The sequence below is a fragment of the Triturus cristatus genome, chromosome 5_2, assembly GCF_964204655.1.
Source record: "Triturus cristatus chromosome 5_2, aTriCri1.1, whole genome shotgun sequence".
Taxonomy (NCBI): Eukaryota; Metazoa; Chordata; class Amphibia; order Caudata; family Salamandridae; genus Triturus; species Triturus cristatus.
In genome coordinates, this window is record NC_140588.1 from 1,076,720,231 (window position 1) to 1,076,738,860 (window position 18,630).

At 43.9% G+C, this 18,630-nt stretch overlaps 1 protein-coding gene across 7 annotated transcripts in view; it reads right to left on the minus strand.

Annotated features, from left to right (window-relative positions):
• Nucleotides 1-18,630, minus strand: part of LOC146829696 (uncharacterized) — a 462,485-nt gene that overhangs the window by 173,492 nt on the left and 270,363 nt on the right. For all 7 annotated transcript variants that reach the window (XM_085608408.1, XM_085608401.1, XM_085608407.1 and 4 more), the window contains 2 exons: nt 14,801-14,935; nt 4,698-4,841 (listed from right to left, as the gene is read on the minus strand). In XM_085608408.1, coding sequence (XP_085464534.1) covers nt 4,698-4,841; nt 14,801-14,935 — 279 coding nt within the window. The remainder of the gene's footprint in view (nt 1-4,697; nt 4,842-14,800; nt 14,936-18,630) is intronic.

The following is an 18,630-nucleotide window of genomic DNA, read 5'->3' on the forward strand; positions in this document are numbered from 1 at the left end:
TGACTGAACCTCTTAAGCAAGCGTGGAGGCGTGTTCTGCTGAAATTTGAAAGAAAACAGCAGTTTGGATAGAAAGTTAAGGGTGTAACCATGACGAACAAGCTGCAGGACGCACTGGTCTGAGTTAACTGCCCACCAGTTGAGCAGGTAAAAATGCGCTCTGCACTTGCCGACCATGTGACTCCTGAAGAGGGAATCAGAGCGGCTTGGCAGGTAAAGAAGAAAATGACTGGCCTTCCAGTTGGCGACCCTGTCCTCTGCTATCAGCACATCCCCTCAAGACCAAAAAAGGATGAATGGGCTGCTAAATAGACAGAAGTGGCTCACTCAGGAGGTAAGCCACGCTCAGGAGTAACCTCTGAACTTCCTTCAGTTGTAAAAATGGAAGACTTAGCATAGTTAGCATAAGGATTGGTAGCTGTGTAGGAGGCTGGCTTTAGTATATGGTGCACATTTATTAAAGTGAAGCACCCTGCACCAATTCAGACAACCTGTATGTTGATTTTAGTGGTCTTAGACCACCTTAGAAATCTGAGTGGTAGCTGTGGAGAGCAACCTTCAGACCTAGTCCAGAAGGAATGTAAAGCAGCTTGTTTTACTAGAACTAATAACAGTGTAGGTTAAAAGAAAAGAAAAAAAACAGTGTAGTTCTACAAATATGTATTTATTATAAACACTCAAGAACACATGGGTATATCTCCTACCCACAGATCTAATCACAACTGCTCCGGCGGTTCCGAAGGATACTGGCTTCAAACTTGCTAAGACAGTGCGGGCCTCAAGGGAGTTGCAGAACCACCCTCTGTGTTGCTGTGCCTTTCGGAGTCCATAGGATGTCAGCAGCGGCAGACAGGTCAGCTTAGTTGCCGTGCCTGCAGATGCAGGGGAGTGACTCCCTCACTCCAAGGGGGATTCCTTTGGGTGTCTTTGATGCCTACAGACCTGGAGAAGCTGGATGGAGCATAGGCTCAGACTACTTAGAAGACTATCAGGACGACGAGACCAGTAGCAGCAGGAGTCTTCCAGATGCAGTCTCGGTTCCCAAGGCAAAGTCCAACAAAGTCAAACGTGCCAAGGTGGTTGAAGATTAAGTGGTTTCGGATCTGAAACTTGTCCCACGATTCTTTAGAGCCACCCACAAGGTAAGCCCTTAAGTACCCAAAGGAAAGGGACTATTCATGGGTCCCTCCCAGAGGAGGGGGTTTGACAGATGGGAGAATACGCCCATGTCCTTTGCCCACTTTCGATCATTGCGGGAGTATGCAAGGAGGGCACAAAATGTGCCAAAGCGTTCTGGTGGTGCTGGCAAGCACACCCACCCGGTCCCAATACACCAAGTCCTGTCTGGGAGGTGGTCACACCGCCCTTGTTCTACCTTCCCCTGCTCGAGCCTGGCTCAGCAGCAGGAGGGCGGCAGAATCGTGTGTGGTTAGCAGCAGCACTAGCTTGCTGTTAGACCTTGAAAGGCAGGTACTAGGAATACAAGGGGGCTACCTAGGGGTGCCCCTCCCCCCAGTGCATGGGATCCTACATCAAACACTGGAATCTGTGTGGGGGTAGGATTCCAACATGTTGGATTCCAACATGTTTGATACCAAACATGACTGGTTTCAGTGTAGCCAATATATAGTTAGTTATCTCGTAATGAACTTGATGTCCACTATATGTATAAAAAGGCTGATCAAACTTACAAAGCCGGGAGAATCTACGCCTAGGTTTGTAGGGTGTGTCCTGCTCTTACAGGGCACCCACACACTTCTAACCAAGCACCCTGTCTTCAGGATTGAAAAGCCTACCTTAGGGATGACATATAGCTATATGGCAGGCCTGTACACAGTTTGAGTGGTCTCTCACAGTTGGCACAATACATGCTGCAGCCAATGGGAGACCTCTGGTGTACCTATGCCCTGGGTACCTTAGTACCATATACTAGGGACTTAGAAGGGTACACCAGTAGCCAATTAGGAAGGTACTAAAGAACTTAACATAGTCCAATTTAGGGAGAGGGCACAGTGACTTGGTTCCTGATCAGCAGAAAAACAGAATGACGGAAGCAAAAAGTGGGGGTGACCATGAAAGCAGATCCTACTTTCCTACTGCTGTGTATCTTTGAACCGCTCTAAAGCTGAATGAGATTCATCTCTAGGGACTTGAGCCAGCAATAGGCATATCAATAGGGGGCCCCTAAACATCCCCAGAAACCCCAGTGCTGTACATCAAGACACGTCAACGAACCACTACACACGTGCCCATAGCAGGACCTACACAGCCTGCAGTGTCCACGCTGGCTTGCAAAAATGTACTTGCTGCAACAGATCTGTCAAGAACCATCTCTGCTGAATTATTCCAGAACTTTACCTTACTGGCAAAAGAACACTCTCTTGTCAAGCACATCAAAGCATTCTCTATCTGGTGGGCCTGCAGGAAAGGCATTCAGGTTTCAATTCTCTGGTCAAAGAGGAGAAACAAGGCTTTCAGGAGTGGGGTGCTGTGGCAAAAATGGTGGATCACCCAGACAAGTCCTACAACACCTAGGAATGAGGCAATTTACAGGGTGCACTGAACATGGATTCAATAAACAAGGTGTCTGTCAGGGCTTCATTGACCGAACAGCCTGAAGTTGGAGGTCAGGTAAACAAATTTTTAGAAGCAAATGTGTTTTGGCTCCACAGAGTGCAATTGTAGTTGCAACACTACCACAGCTCAAAAGACCACAACCATAAGGTAAGTGTTTATCTTGGTGAGGGGTGCAACGTGGAGTACAATTTAATTTCTGGTGAGCAATCAAGTTAGCTGACATTCTGAAAATCCAAATACAAACTATCATTAATATAGTGAGGGGATAAAAAATGGCCAACCTCATCAGAATATAGAGCATTTTGAAGGTATATCCCCAAACAAGACCTCAAGATTCTGAAAACATTGGTGTTGAGGCAAAGGTACCACTGGAGAATCCTCCTACACCATGGGCTGGGCTCTAGGGATCTTGTAACAAGTCACTGGCCCAGACCTAGCCAAACTCCCATCGATCCAAGATTATCCGGAACCTGTGGAGCCAACGGCTAGCAGGAAGCAGCGTGGCCCTCAATACAGGAGTTGAGGAGTGGCCTGGCAGACGGGGGTTAGGCGACAGCATAATTAGGTCAGATGGCACTGGGGAAGACCAATGATAAAAGTCCAACTGTGGACCAGGAATAATCTAAATAAGCTGCAGTAGTGCCTTCTGGGAGACCTCTACCTGTGGCGGAGTCTAATAGGGCCCTTGAACTTAGGGGCAGAACGGTTCCAGCTGTGGAATGTGGTCAGAGTGACTGGCACAGAGTCAATGCTGGCTACATGAACTCTCCCAGAAGTGGGAGTGACGGGGAGAGGACTCTGGTCTGGACTTTGTGCTTGCTCCAAGACTTGCCCCTTCATCTTTGACTTACCAGAGGACCAGGACTTCGACCGCGAACGACATTTGATTGACTGACTGACCGACCTAGTTTCATGTGCAGGTGCAGCTTTTGATAGAGACCTATTCCCTAGCACACGATCCCTGAAAAACCGCATTGGAAGTCTGTAATTAAAGTTAAGGACATACCTCCGGATTCGCATAAAGGGCGCAAAAAAAGAGACGGTTCTGCTTTCAAGGGCGGTGCTTCCAGTGGCAGGATGAGGTCACAGCAGAATCCAACTGCACCATCTGCTGTTCCGGAGGAATAATTGCAAAAAACTTTCAAAATCCTGTCTGGCACCAGGTGGAATACAAAAAGGTAAGGATTCTACAGTTAAACGCATCAGATTTTGTTTATGCAGTACCGTTGACCTACTTGATCAAGTTTTTTTCTACCTTTTCAAATAGAGGTCATTGAATATTGGCAAAACTTTTTAAATTTGGCTAGGAGGAAAGTGCCTCATTTCACTACTGGTGATTTACGGAGGCCCACAACTAAGTAACCTGTGTTGTAAAATATTGCAACACAGGTTTTTGTACAGGACAGAAATCTTGTAGGAAGCTGGAAGATTAATATACAAATGTACGTTAGTTTAAATGTAGACATTCATGGTTGTACAGATTTTAATGGACTTTAATTTAAATATGATAACAGACTAGTGGCCGGACACAGATCAATGAATCCGGGCATTCATTCAGCGCTACATGGACACGCCGAGTCCCTCCCAGAGCTGGAAGAGAAATGCACGATGAGTAAGAAAGTTAGCTGCTGCGGTTAAAAAGATGATTTTAAGCCATTTCTAGTAACTGGATATGGCGCTGATAAACCAGAGAAACCAAACTTTCCTTTAACTCTTCCCCCGGAAAGCCAGATTGTTAAATGCGGATAAAACATGCGATTGTTTGTACGGGGAACCACGCTAAGCCATGGATACCCCGCCTATTCTAAATGAAATGGGATTTCTAAGCATTTCTGTGAGCCCTCAACCAGGCATGCATGCATTTTGGTGCTACTCCAGTAGCAAACCCTTTCAACGTGATAATCCATCCAACAATTTATAATCCAAACAGGTCAGCAAATCTCACCTGGACTCATGTAAGCACTCCAGCGGGTTAGAAGTGTACCAGTAAAACATCTGTGCATGTGACAGCTAACCCTCAGCATTATTACCATCAGTTACCCCAATTAATTGGTCATTTATTACAATAGTGCTGTCTCATCACATCCAGGCTCCATTGATTTCTTCCCATGTACCCTTTACCTAATCTTTGACGCTTCGGGGATGGGTTCAGAATTGATGTTTTACTAGGCGGTTTCAGGCCAGAGCGCAGAATACTACGGGGAGCAGCTATGGACGTCAACTTCCTCTTAGCCGCAGGGCCACCATCGTTGGTAAGAGCTGCACCTGTGGAGAAGCCAAGAGCGTTTGAGGAACTGGCACAGGTAACGTGATAAGACACGAGTGGCAGGAATATGGAAGGAAACAGAAGAAAGTGCAGGATTCAAGCTGTGGTAAAGTAAAGAAGTCAGAATAAAAATGGGGAGGGTAAACGCTAAATCCGAAGTGTGCAGAGAGGAAGGAACATCCAAATGAAAGTGTGGACATTAAGACAGTATGAATGAGAAAGGTTACTTACCTTTGATAAAGATGGTTGCAATCTTCAGACATCTGATCTTTGAAATAATGGTTATGCTGTTCAAAACTCTCAGATACCCATCATGTTAAAGCAAGGGAGGAGGTGCTGCCAAAAAGTAACACCGATGGGCAAGTTTGGGGCCGCCACATGCAGGTCGTTGATTTCTCAGATAGCAAGAACAAATCGGATGAAAAGTGGGGAGCAGATAGATGGAAAAATGTACCAATAATTGTTGCCACAATTCAACTAGCTATTCTACAGATGGGCATTTTTCTTCTGCAATTTCATCCCATTTCAGCCTTTTGTAATATGAAAAAAAAACGAGTACAGCCAAGAGTGTCAGATATGCGGAGGAATGTGTGTGGCAACAAGAGAAGCTAGACAAGCCACGCTGTTTTCCAACATGAGGAATACATTGGATTTTAGGTGTGCTTAAGGGATAGTTATGCAAGACGACAGGGCTACCTGTAAATATGCCGAGACAAGGTGGCACATGAGCTCACCACCTGTAGTCTGAGTCTTGCCCTGGGCAGCTGAAGCTTCAACTCAAATAAGAACCTAACTGGTGTCCAGCTATTTCTGGAGGGATGGGCTTACAGCACCACCAGCTGATGCACACCAACAATAGCAATAAAGAAAAACATTTTTTTCCCCAAACATTAAAACAAAAATAATGAATATCCGGTATTCCTTTTTGTTCTTTACTGGTGAACGCTAAAGCATAGGAACTGGGCTTGAAAAAGAACATACTGCTACACAGTGTTTGACCTACCAGAAAGGTGCTTGGGCGCAACAAGTTCCTCAAATAGGGGCCGATTCACAGAACTAATCTGAGACAATCCTAAACTTACTACTTTTGGTATTCACAGAAGGCATTTAGTAGTAGTAAAGTTAGGATTTTGTTTTAAGACCAAAACTTAAGACAAACTTAAGTTTAACTTAATACAAAGTCCTAACGAAAGACAAAGTCCTAACGAAAGACAAAGTCCTAACGAAAGACAAAGTCCTAACGAAAGACAAAGTCCTAACGAAAGACAAAGTCCTAACGAAAGACAAAGTCCTAACGAAAGACAAAGTCCTAACGAAAGACAAAGTCCTAACGAAAGACAAAGTCCTAACGAAAGACAAAGTCCTAACGAAAGACAAAGTCCTAACGAAAGACAAAGTCCTAACGAAAGACAAAGTCCTAACGAAAGACAAAGTCCTAACGAAAGACAAAGTCCTAACGAAAGACAAAGTCCTAACGAAAGACAAAGTCCTAACGAAAGACAAAGTCCTAACGAAAGACAAAGTCCTAACTTAACTGCTACTAAATGTCTTCTGAGAATACCAAAAGTAGTAAGTTTAGGATTTTGTCTCAGATTAGTTCTGCGAATCGGCCAGATAGAGGTTTGTCATGGCATATTTTCCCCGATACCAAATTTTGTTTTGATTTTGCATTTTTTGCTTTAACACCAAGACTAATAAGATTCACATGTTACTGCACTAAGAGGACCAAGGACCACAGATGTCAAGACCGGCTGAGCACATGGTCATTTTGACAAATGAAAAAATATATACTGTAGACTAAGAGAAAATAATCGATTTGGTATGATTAAAACAGTTTAAATAAAATGATGAATTTAGAAGCATGTAAATTTAGAGCAAGGTACTGATAAAATATAGAAATATGAAACATGAATCCATAAAGCTGTATTACTACTGCGTTTGCACTGCCTCTTGGTTTGGTCATTCCCGGCAACAACAGCCAAGGTCTCATCTACAATATTGGTGTAAAACCTAATCAGGAAGAAGGGCCTCTAGTTCAACGATAGAAGCACGTGATCTAGTTCAAACCCCTTTCTGTAAAAACAAGAAAAACTAACATGATGGAGGACAGGGAAGAGGGCCAGACAACCCCAATACACAAGATTAGATTAAAGGTATTGAGAGTAAAGGATGAAGATGGATTCTTGGTGTCTGAGACGCTGAAGCATTGTGCTTTAGGGTTCCCAACTCATTCTAAGGGAGAAGCATCCACCCAAAGCATTTTAGTTCAATCCAAGATGTACAATTGGGGAATTGTTCACCACAGAAAACAAAGTTGAATTGACTGGGAATCCTTACATCTTGCATTGGCATTCTGCACGATATAGGTTTTCCTTTAAGGAAAACTAACAAGAAAATCTGAGTAGCCAAAACTACTGTTTTGTATGTTCAGATAGAACACGAAATTCCATGTTTATTTGGAGAAAAAGCAATACAGGATTTTAGGGCTGCGAAACTGTCTCAATTTGCAGGTAACTAAAATACAAACGTCTGTCCTGCAAATTAAGGACTTTTCGTCCAATTACGACGACAATGGGTCCATTAGTAATGGAGGACTAGACCAGTTGCAGAAATTTGGTTCGAAAAATAGTTTAGCCAAGTAGCTTAATTAACAACTGGTGAGAAAAAGTTAAAGAGAGATAGGTTTCGAAATAGGAAGGCAGATACGATGGGTTAGGTTAAGGGTGAGAGTTGAGATGGTGGTTAAGTTATAGCAATGGCTAGGGTGAGTGTGAGACTTTGTCCCAGAAGTCCCATGACAAACCAGAGCTTCTTGGCTCAAACTTGAACAATGGGATCCCTGGTGTCCTGGGGATTTACCATAGTATTGAACCAAACCTCAGCACCCAAGGCACCCCTTTAGCACCGGACCCTCAGAGTAGAGAGGTGGGCCAGGCTAGCGATCACTCCGGGAAGTGGTGCGAGGGTAGAAACTCGCTACTTAATGAGATTCAATATCATTCCGTACATCAGCAAGTGCTTTTAAAAAAAACAAAATAACTTCAAACGCAATTCAATAATGCGCATCAATGTACAGTATTAACTTAGTCTATTGCTTTTCATGAGGAAGTGTATGGTTATCAGTAACGCAACATTCAGCTCTCTGCGCCAAGTAATGCCACTCTAAAAGATCACAACTGGGTTATAGTTGTCTTCCTGGTGTCTTGCACAATATATTGGTCTTTTCAATCCTTTGCAGGACGGGTTAAAGGTTATTGGCTAGAGACAGGGGTTGCATTGTTGCAAGTGGTGTGGTTCTTCATAGCCCTAGAGGGATTCTGAAGAGCGTGGCACCGCCAAGCAGACATTGCTGCAGTTTTTCTTTTCTGCATCCGGTGCGCACACCCTTGATTGATAAAGGCGTGGCAGCAAAAGCACGGGTGAAGAGACCTCATTCTGCTTGTGGTCCAGTAGATCTTCATGCAGGGGGAATCTTCCTCGAGCCCTAAACATTAACCTGCCACCCACCCAAACTGAAAAGTACACCCCTAGTTGAGTGGCACCAAAAATTAGAGGGGGGCGTGAGGGGAATCTGTCTCTGGTTCAGAGAGACAGTTCTTGAGGTCCTTCCCAAATTGCCGCAGCAGCGGGGACAGCCTGAGAGGCAGGGAGGTCCAGGCCTTCGCAGCGAGGCAACTTAATGGCCTGGGGGTGCAGATCCTTCCCTTTGTTTCAAAAAGCGACTTAGTTCTTCCTCGCTCAGCTCCTTGCAGGTCCTCTTTCCCAGGCAGCAGCATCTTTTTGCCAGGGTACCTCCAGCACCCATCCTAACCAATCAGTCAAGCTCAGTCCCTCAAGGCAGCTTTCCCCTGTTAGGTTGGAGAACTTCCGGGTTCCTTTTCCTGAACTTGAAAGGAGTTGACAGTCTGCAATCCCAACCCTGGAGCACAGACGTTGCTCGGTCTCCGCTGCTGCAGGACCCTAGATTCAGGTACAGGAATCTCAGTGTAATTACTGGTGGTTTCTGCCCCATCTTTTTACCAAGTTTGCATACAAGACAGAATTAGTATTCCACAAGTGCAGCTCTGTGACCAGCTTGAGGCAGTTCTCACATTCTGCATATTCTTCCCCAACTAGTACAGCTGTAGTGCATCACAGTCTCACCACTGTGTGCGGGGGGGGGGGGGGCAAGGGGCTATACTCCAGACCCTGGAGCCTTATCCGCTACAAAGGACTTCAGGTATATTCTGGAGAAGCCCTGCAATTCACATTGCTGCATGGCTTCGCTAACCTCCATCGTGAGTGCCACTCTAGCGCAGGAAATCAAAATCGATTCCTGGACTGCCAGAGCCATATTACGCATCACACACTCAAGCACATCCTATATCTTACATATATTAGTCATCTATGTCGCAAATGGATGGAGCGAATGACCAGGTTACAAGGAGTTGGCAGGTTAACTCAGGACCCACCGCCCCCAAATGTTTTTAAAATAAAATTACAAAAAACAAAAAAAAAAACACAGGACATACCAGCAGGCAACTCTCCTTGGCAGGTGACAAGCAAAAAAGACTGAACTGCTACTGTAATCAGTTGCTTTCACCACAAGCCCAGTGAATCATGTTCAGTCAAGAAGGTGCAACTGGTGTGCTCAACTCTGGGTCACTCTGTGGGGAGTGACCTCAACACACACGTAAGATTGTAGGTGATGCAAATGCCAACACAAAGCCGGTGCAAGGAACTGGAGGCAGGGGTGCAGCCTCCGAGCCGTGCAGAAGGAATCTTCAGTCCCAACAGGGAAGTTTCACATTAAAGGGGAGGGATATGTCTAGGGTCAGCATGGGTGAGGGTTACAGGTAAAGTATAGGATTAGTTTTAGAGATCAGATTATAGTTCTGAATGTTTAGGGTTGAGGGCAATCAACGAAAAACAATCCTAACAAAGTACATTCATCCAAATCATTTAAACAAACCGATTCGGGGTAGCACAGCAAGAAGCGGTTCCCGCTTTATTATAAACTGTTGCTCCCTGGACAGCCATCAGCAACACATCTACGATCTTCTGGAGGAGAAGGCCCCCGATACCATGCTCCTAATAGAAACGTGGCTACATGAGGCAACTCAGCCCGATGCTATCACCGCATTGCCACGAAGCTATTGCATAGGTAGACTGGACCGTAGGGACAAGGTAGGATGTTGCATAGCCATGATCTTTAAAAACATCTTGCAGTGCAAAATAGAGGAGCTTCCCTTTCTTGCATGCGAAGCACTATCCTTCAATGTCTTATGCCCAATTTTAGGGTCTACAGCATGTTAATCTATTGCCCCCAGCCCCCCCCCCCCCCCCCCCGGCTATGCTGGGAATTGGTGCTAGACAAATCCTGACTTTTTTACCCTACATACTCCAGAGCGCCAGATTCATGTGGCTTGGAGACTTAAACATTCACTTGGGGGGGACTCAGTCTAAAAGCTATGCCAGACTTTTATAAAAAGACCTGGGCACCCTGAACCTCAACGTAACTAATTCTGCTCCCACATATAAAGCGGGCCAGCTTTTAGACCCTATTTTCTCCAATAGTATAGATCTGATCTCAGACGGTCGTGCCACTACTCCGGTAAAGCAACTTTTTAGTGCCCTTCCACATAACCCATCAACCTTCAGCCCCGCCCCCCCTCCCCCCCCCATCCCCCTGGCAGCAGCCGGGCCCCAAGTAATGTCCAGAAATTGTTCCAAACTAGACATCCCTTCTTACAAAAACTCGCTTGCTAAGCTCATCACCACGTCTGGTACAAAAGGTTGACTTAGACCAACCCATGGTTGAAATCTGGATTCGAGAGTCTGGATGCAATTTTGACAGCCAAACTCAAATCCACATCCAGGCTTCATTCACCTGCCCCATGGTTTAAAGAAGCCTTAAACGAAAAAGTAAAATGCTGTATGAGACTGTAAAAGGCCGGGAGGAAGCAGTATGATGGACATTTAAATCCCAAATATAAAGTGGCTTTAAATTAATAAAGTGTGCACTGCAGAAATGCTCGATCTCCATTTTACTCCGACAAAATCTCTACGACATAAAACTGCCCCAAAACATTTTAAAGTGGTACAAGAACTCAGACCCCAGCAATATAATTTCATCCCCTTTGTGTCACAATCGCAATGCGAGGACCTTGTGTGTTTCTTTGTTACGATGACGGACATCCAGCATTCCTTAACCTAACCTCGGGCAGGCAAATCTCAGCAGGAGGTCAATAGCCCGAACACCAGCCCATTCCAACCTCTAACCAGGGAAGGAGATCCCTGGGACACAGGTAATTCTCTCACAAGAATGAAGTCACTGACCCCATGGACTCTGATCTCCTTCGGACTGTTATTTAACATAGGAGCCTGATCTGTAGCAGACTTCGTGGAAAGCTGTGGCCGCACCCAGTCCTTACAGATGACACACAAATCATCTTTTCCCAGTCGTCTGACCAGGCATACAACTCTGGAGATCTAAACTCCTGCCTCGATCTGGTCTCCACCTGGATGAACACTAACTCTAAAATGAAACCGTGATAAGGCCAAGGTAATGGTACTCCGCTAGAATCCCCGTCTCTGGGGATCTCACAGTCCTGCTACTTGAGGGGGCCTTCCGGAACCAACTCACAAAGTGAAGAACCTAAGCTTCTGGCTGGACTATCTATGAAACCAAGGGTGTACAAGGCAGCCTCGTAATGAAATGGCTGCAAACAATCTTGTGGATGCTTCCCTCATTAGTCCAAAGGACAGTTAATCAGGCCACGATCCCATCTAGGATGGATTACAGCAACCTTCTGTATCTAGAGGGCAGATAAAGCAGCTATAAGAGGCCTTCAAGTAGTCCAGAAATGTCGCTAGGCTTTGGTTCAGACTTCCAAAACATACCTCCGTCTGGCCTCCTCTGCAGCCTGCATTGGCTTGCAGTGGACAAGCGAATCTAGTTTAAGGCGCTTTGCTTTATCCACAAAGCCAACTTGCACACTGGTCCACAGTACCTGTATGAGCTGGTGGTTCCTTACCACCACTCTCGACCGGTACGCTCAAGCAATTGATCCCTCTTCCCAGTCCCCAGAATCAAACAAGCTCGGAGGGGTGGCCGCTTTTTCGACTATTTGGACCTCAAGTTATGGAATACTCTCCCAGAGCCCCTGAGAAGCTGCACATCTTAAACAAGTTTTTAAGTTCTTACGAAAAGTGGTTAATTTGAATCTGTCCTCTTCGCTGCCCTACCGGTCGCCAAAGAGCCAGAAAACCCTTTTTCAGGGCAGCTACGAGCTATACATGATCAAATTCTAATCATAATATTAGTTTCAGTATAAATTGTTTCAAAGCATTAGCTAAAAGATCTTTGATTTAGAGATAAAGGTTACCGAATTCTCAATGTCTCCCCTTTCCTACTGTGAAGCATTTCAGATGACAGATGTGATACAACCAACATTTTTAAAGGTTAGTCTTCTTGCTTCCACTATTAAAGGGACCTCCTAAGCAGAAGTATCCTTGGACTTGGGGCCTGAAGTTTGGTTTCAGCGGAGCCGAACCATACCACTGTTCAGTCTAGTACGAGGACAGCTAGCGAAGCCTAGGTGTCTCTGAAAACAAGCTGTTGTAATACAATGAACTTGTTAAAGGGATGCACGAGTGTTTGTCGGATATTCTGATTTGCAGAGCACGGCTAATCACCCGTCAGGGTATCCAGGCACTGTTTTAAAAAAAAAAAGTTTTTTAGTAGGCACAGAGATTAAGTGATTTGCCCAGAATCACAGGATTACCCGATGCAGAGATTCAAACCTGGATACCCAGTAACAGAGGCGACAGGGCCCAGACTCATCACTTCAAGCAGCACATTTGGTCTCCCCCGACCCCCCTCCTTTCCCATGCCCTTTCCCGCCTCCCAATTCTCACTTGGGGACGTTCAGGAAAAGCCTGAATGAGGATCACATGCAGTTGCGATCAACCCCAAATGCATATGTGAATTCAGTTCCAAGAGCGGCAGCATTAACACTTGATAGGATGGGTAAGCTCTCAAGATAGGTTCAGGGGAGCACCCACAGAAGAATAGCAGGGCACTAGCAGTCATCAGTAGAGCTTTATCAGCATAAGGGCATGGTCAGCAGCACACACGCACAGCCTTCACTTCGTAGTCTCCTGAAGATCGGCAGTACTGAGATGGTGCATTTCCAGCCAGACTGTCTATGGGTGCAGTCCCATGATCACCAATTGTAATCAATGCGAGAGCTGAATGGAAATCAGAGATGTCCCCAACATGGCCTTATCTATTCAGCACTTTGGCAGATGCAACCCTGCGCAGGTTGGTAATCAACATGCAATCATGGCCCGAACAGGCCTTCGGCAATCAAGTCACTTCATCATCAAATTGATAGTCCAGCCTGGAGCAGACAGGAGTGTGGGTCCGGCTTGGAGCTGGGGTTTGACCGGTTTTCCAGAAGACAAAGGAGATTCCCATCGATGCCTGTGTTCCACTAAGTTCGAGAAGGTAAAGCTGTATATTTTATATGGGTTTTAATCGACATAAGAAAGCATACCTTTCACTGTTGAGTCCAATAACCTGATTTAGATAACTATTTTTAAGCATTTAGGGTTTAAACTCTAAGTTTGAGAGCAGTATGGGTCATATTGACACCCATTAGCATTGACCCTGGTTCTATAATTCAACTGTATATTTTGATGCTCTACAGGGATATATGGTTTCAGGTTAGACTATGTTGCTTTCTGTAGAAAAAAAAAAATAATACCTTGTACATTATATTGTTATACCATATATGTAATGTGTTGGGTTCATGTTAGGACAAACACCGGCAAATCATATTTGTGTAATGGGATTTTACAGGAGTTTAAAATCTTAAGATTCAATTTTTTTTTAATGTCCTGAAGGTGGTAGTTTAAAGCATCTCAATCCACCGAAATGCGTCACAGGCTCATTTGTCACGTTTCATTTTTAAACCAAGAAAAACATGCATTCTATACCGAGATCTGTGATTGAAAGAGCCTGAGAAAAAAGAAATGTGTATATATCTCAAATCATATGTATTATAATGCAATCTTAAATTTTGTTTAGGTCTTGTTTTGTATGTTGATATCATGTATGTGTTATAGGTCATCTTTTAATAAATAGTTTTGTATGTTTGTTGTATATTTGAGCCTTTGCAGTTTCCTTCAGGTCCCAAGACAAATTTAGCACCCCTCTGTGAGGGACAGGCCTAGACCTCTGCACACACAACCGGACATGTCAGGGATAAAATAAAAAGTCAGTATACCAAATACATGCAGTCTGGCACTATGAGGGTAACACCCCCGTTTCCCATTCAGGGGCAGTCCAGTCCCAACACCAAGTCTTCAGATTACAGTTTAACAAAGTTAATAGTACTTTTTACATTGCATCAATGAGTATTTTATTTTCAGACAAAGTGTTAAAACTCAAAAAAAGGGTTTCCATTCTTGCTTCAAGAGAGGGGGCCTGCGGTCGGAATGACACTCCAGGGTCTACCACTAGCCAAGGACTGGAAGATGGAAATATTAGTTAGAACCTGGGATCTGTTCTGTTCAGCTCTCCAGACCAAACCAAAGCAAAACCGATTCAATGACACTGTCCCCAGTGTCTGGATGGTCTACCCTGAATCGCTAAAGCCCATGATCCTCCATTGTAACTAGCCACCCTTCCTTTCAACAGGGGGCAGTAATCGGGCTGGGGCAATGGAGGATACTGCACAGTTTCACACAACAGTTTCAGCTTTGTATTTTATTATTTTCTAAAAAGCTTGCTCTTCAGTGTAGGGAATACCCCAACTCGCTATAAGAACTCCTCAGAAAGAGGAGTGCAGAAGAGCCCATTTCAGTGAACCCAAGGATGAGGCATGTTCTTCCTCGACTAACCAAGATTGAAAGTGATGGAGGACAGGGGTAATAGAGGGATCATTTTAAGGGATTAGTGATAGACCATTACCTTCGGAGACCGCTTGATCATCTGACTTCTTTGGGCTCACGGATTCATTTGCAGGGCTTTTCGGGTTAGTAACTCTAGGTGGCTTGACAGAAAGCCCGTTTCTTGCGGCTGCAGAAATACCAGCAATGCCAGAGGCTGTGAAGGAGGGAAAAAATCACAACACATTATTAAAACCTTACGAATCTGATTGAGTGACAAAGTTGCTTCATTCATTAAATTTGGAAAGCATGTGAACTTTTAATACACCACAGTGGTTCGCGATTCTATCCAAGTACAGCTCTGGCTCCTTCCTGCACAACACACTGTCCAAACGCCTATTGGCTTTATCCAATTCCCCTATTTTGCCAACACAAGCCCTTCAGAACCAGCCTGGGATCCTTTCCTATGACACTGACCAATCAGAGGAAGAGTCCGCTCATTCAGCAAGAGACCCTTAACCCTACACCCACCACCGCCTAAAGGGTTGGAAAACAAATAACCCTCTAGTGGCTTCATAGCACTTATCAGTTGTTACTATTAAACAGTACATTTTTATTTTCCCAAAAGACAACAGAATACGTAATACATAAGGATTGCCATGGCTTGACCAGAGGACTGCTTACTGTCGATTCAAAAAGCTACTGCTTGCATCTTTAGAGCTGCAGCAGGTTCCCCGTTATATTTTAAACCCATGAAAGACAAATACTTACTCCCAAGTAGGGAGTGCAGCCATTGATGTGGCACGAAAACTACTGCTTTCCAAAAGCGGGTCAATCCAAGCTTCCTCCTGATCAGTAAAGCAGGTTTACGTGCACAGGTACAACGCACAAACATCTAATCAGGGTTATATCTTTAGTAAAACGAGAAGGCTGTTAATTCAGATTTAAATTCAATTGTTTAATATTACACTTTCATGGGCAACTAGAGATTCCCAGTCTAGTCCAAAGAGTATGCAACCTTTTCCACATTGAAACTGCTGAGGTCTGCAATCAGGAATTTAATAACAAATCTGGGGCTAGAATTATCCATCAGAAGAATAGGGTCAGTAATGTTCTGATGGATACTCGACCCAACCAGAGATTCACACCTTGTAAATCTCCCCAGATATCAGACTGGGACAGCAAAGTCTTGCAATGGTTCCAGCACACCATCAGGTAGCATTGTACATCTGTTGTGACTCAACCACCACACATGGCATACATGGATAAATATGCCAACCTCGTACACTGCGGTGACATTAATCAGACATTTCACATCCAAAAGATGCAGGGCTAAGCAAACAAATGATCTTTCACTGGCACTAGCTAACATCCAGCTTTATTTCTACCCACAGAACAGTAAGGTGGTCAGGCAGTGTCTACCAGACAAATCCAATCCAAACATAAGCAACTTATTCTTCTGAGAAATACTTCTAACCACAGATTCCTCACATTTTAAACTAATACCAAATAAAGGCAGTGGTTGTTTTACAGAAAGGCTAAGAAACAACAAAAAAACACAGCAGTAGGTGTAGTGGTAACTGCCAGACCAGATGAACTCCGTCTCAACAGAAACACTTCACCCAGCTTGTCCAACAAATGTGCTGGATGGATACGATTCTTGATCACAGACTGGGTTTTTAACTTTAGAAAGACTCAATAATCAAAAGGGCAGCAAATCACAAGTGAAAAACAATCAGAATCCAAACGAATACCTAGAGCAGCCTAGATCTTATTTTACCTTCTGCTGAAACTACAGATCTTGTAAGAATAAAAAACAAGGGAAAAATCAACAAAAGGAGTCAAGCAATCAGACTGGACAATTACTCAATGCATGAAAAAGACCTTAAAACACAAAGCAGTAGCAGATTCACTGATCAGCCAGACAGACTGAGGCCACAAACAAGAATTGTGTGCGTGTTTTTTTAATGTCCTAGCAGAGTAGAAGGAAGAAATCACCAAAAGAGAACCAGGACCATTAGAGCTCAGGACTGCATGCGTCTTTGCAATAAAATACAATCAGACGATATAGATTAAAGACAAAATAACTTGGCACAGAGGCACCAATGTAAGACTTAAAGCCACCAATCTAAAAGTTGCTTGAACACTAATGAATTGCTTTTTGGGCTAGGTCAAAAGTAAGAGCAGGAAAAGCACAAACACTATAGGGCAGACAAGAAAACAGAAACGACCCACAGATACCATGAGCAAGACAGGAAGAGGGTCAGAAAGTGGCAGAGACAAGTGTCTGGAAGAAACATCAAGAAGTGGAAAAAATAACGATGAGGTTACAAGTAGTACATCTTTCCACTATAGTAGTATTATTGGATAGAGGACTGCTCTTTTGTCCAGCCAGTAGAAATCCACTTTCAATTTACATGCATCTAAAACGCCATGCACTTTAAGACTAATCCAAAGATACAAGTTTCCAGCCAATAGATTTCACTATGAAGTATTTCATAGCACAGAATTGGATGTGCACTTGATACATACTCAAACAGATTTTATGGATAATATCTCGTTCAAGAGAGCACTGGAATAGACCCTTTTTCCGCAAGACCAAAATCCACTTTAACCACAGTCTTCGAGACCAGTAACACAATAGCCTTGTTCTTCACAGCTATAACTGAAAACTCGGAGGATTATCAAAAATAAATACAGAAACAAACATTACCAAAGAATTTGAAAGAACAGGAATACACAGAAAGCTAAAGAATGTTGGGTGGAACATTGCCCGGAAAAACGGATACAGACTTGGGTAGACTGTGTGACCAGATTTAAACAATTTCTTCTAATGACAACCTCAAATGAACAAACTTCCATTATACATGGACCATATCTGTAGGAGGGTAAACAACGTTTACCCCGAAACAGTTTCAACGAAGGGAATTACAACGCAGTCGTTACGACCGCGTTGTGATTCCGCATACAATTACTCCGCAAGTCGGAACAACAACTTGCGGGGGGGGGATGGTTGGATTTAAAATTCAACACCTTCCCTAGTGTACGCATAGACTGGAGTTGGAATAGTGAATTATACTATTCCAACATCCAGCACCCCCCCCTCCCCCACCCCTCCGCAAGTCGTTGGCTTCCGGAGGCCTCCTTTGCTAAGTACATTCCTCATTTTAAATCCCGGGGCATATTCAATGATGTTCGTAATATGGCTCGGCGTCACAACAGAATTAAGAGACTTCACAAACAAAATCAATAACAAAGGCTTTAAAATAATGCTTACCAACCTGATCTCTAACGAAAGTACAATTCTTAGATCTGGACATTATATCGCTAATGACAAACTAAGCTCCAAGCTACATCACAAACCTACAGCAGCCCAAATCAGTATGAATTGAGAGTTGCCTCATCTGACAAGATCAGTAACATACCAAAAGGTGAATTCACAGTCTGAAACACTGCAGTGAACCAAAATTCTTTGAAGAAAAATATTAGTAGAATCCTGCAAAACATGTTGACCAAAGATACAAAGTTCTCAAAGTAGCTGCACAAAGGAAGGTCAGAACAACCAACCAGGTCTAGAACCAGATTTAGTGAAGGACTATTACTGGAAACTCAAAGGAGAACCCCAGTGTTTGGACCCGTTGAACAAGACCATCCATTAAACAGGAATAATACATAGGGCACCCAACTGTAGAGATTTACTTTGCCTATCAGAGTATTGTGACACAAACAAAGCAAGCGTACAGTAAGAAAACAAAATGTTGCTTCACTTTGTTCAACTGGAAAACCAGGAGAAAATAAAACCTCACTTAACAGCCAATACAACAAAGGAATGGTTATATTTGCAAATCACATACCTGGTGTATGATGCCCGGTCTTTGAAAGCTTGCATATTGGCAGCACTACGCATTCATT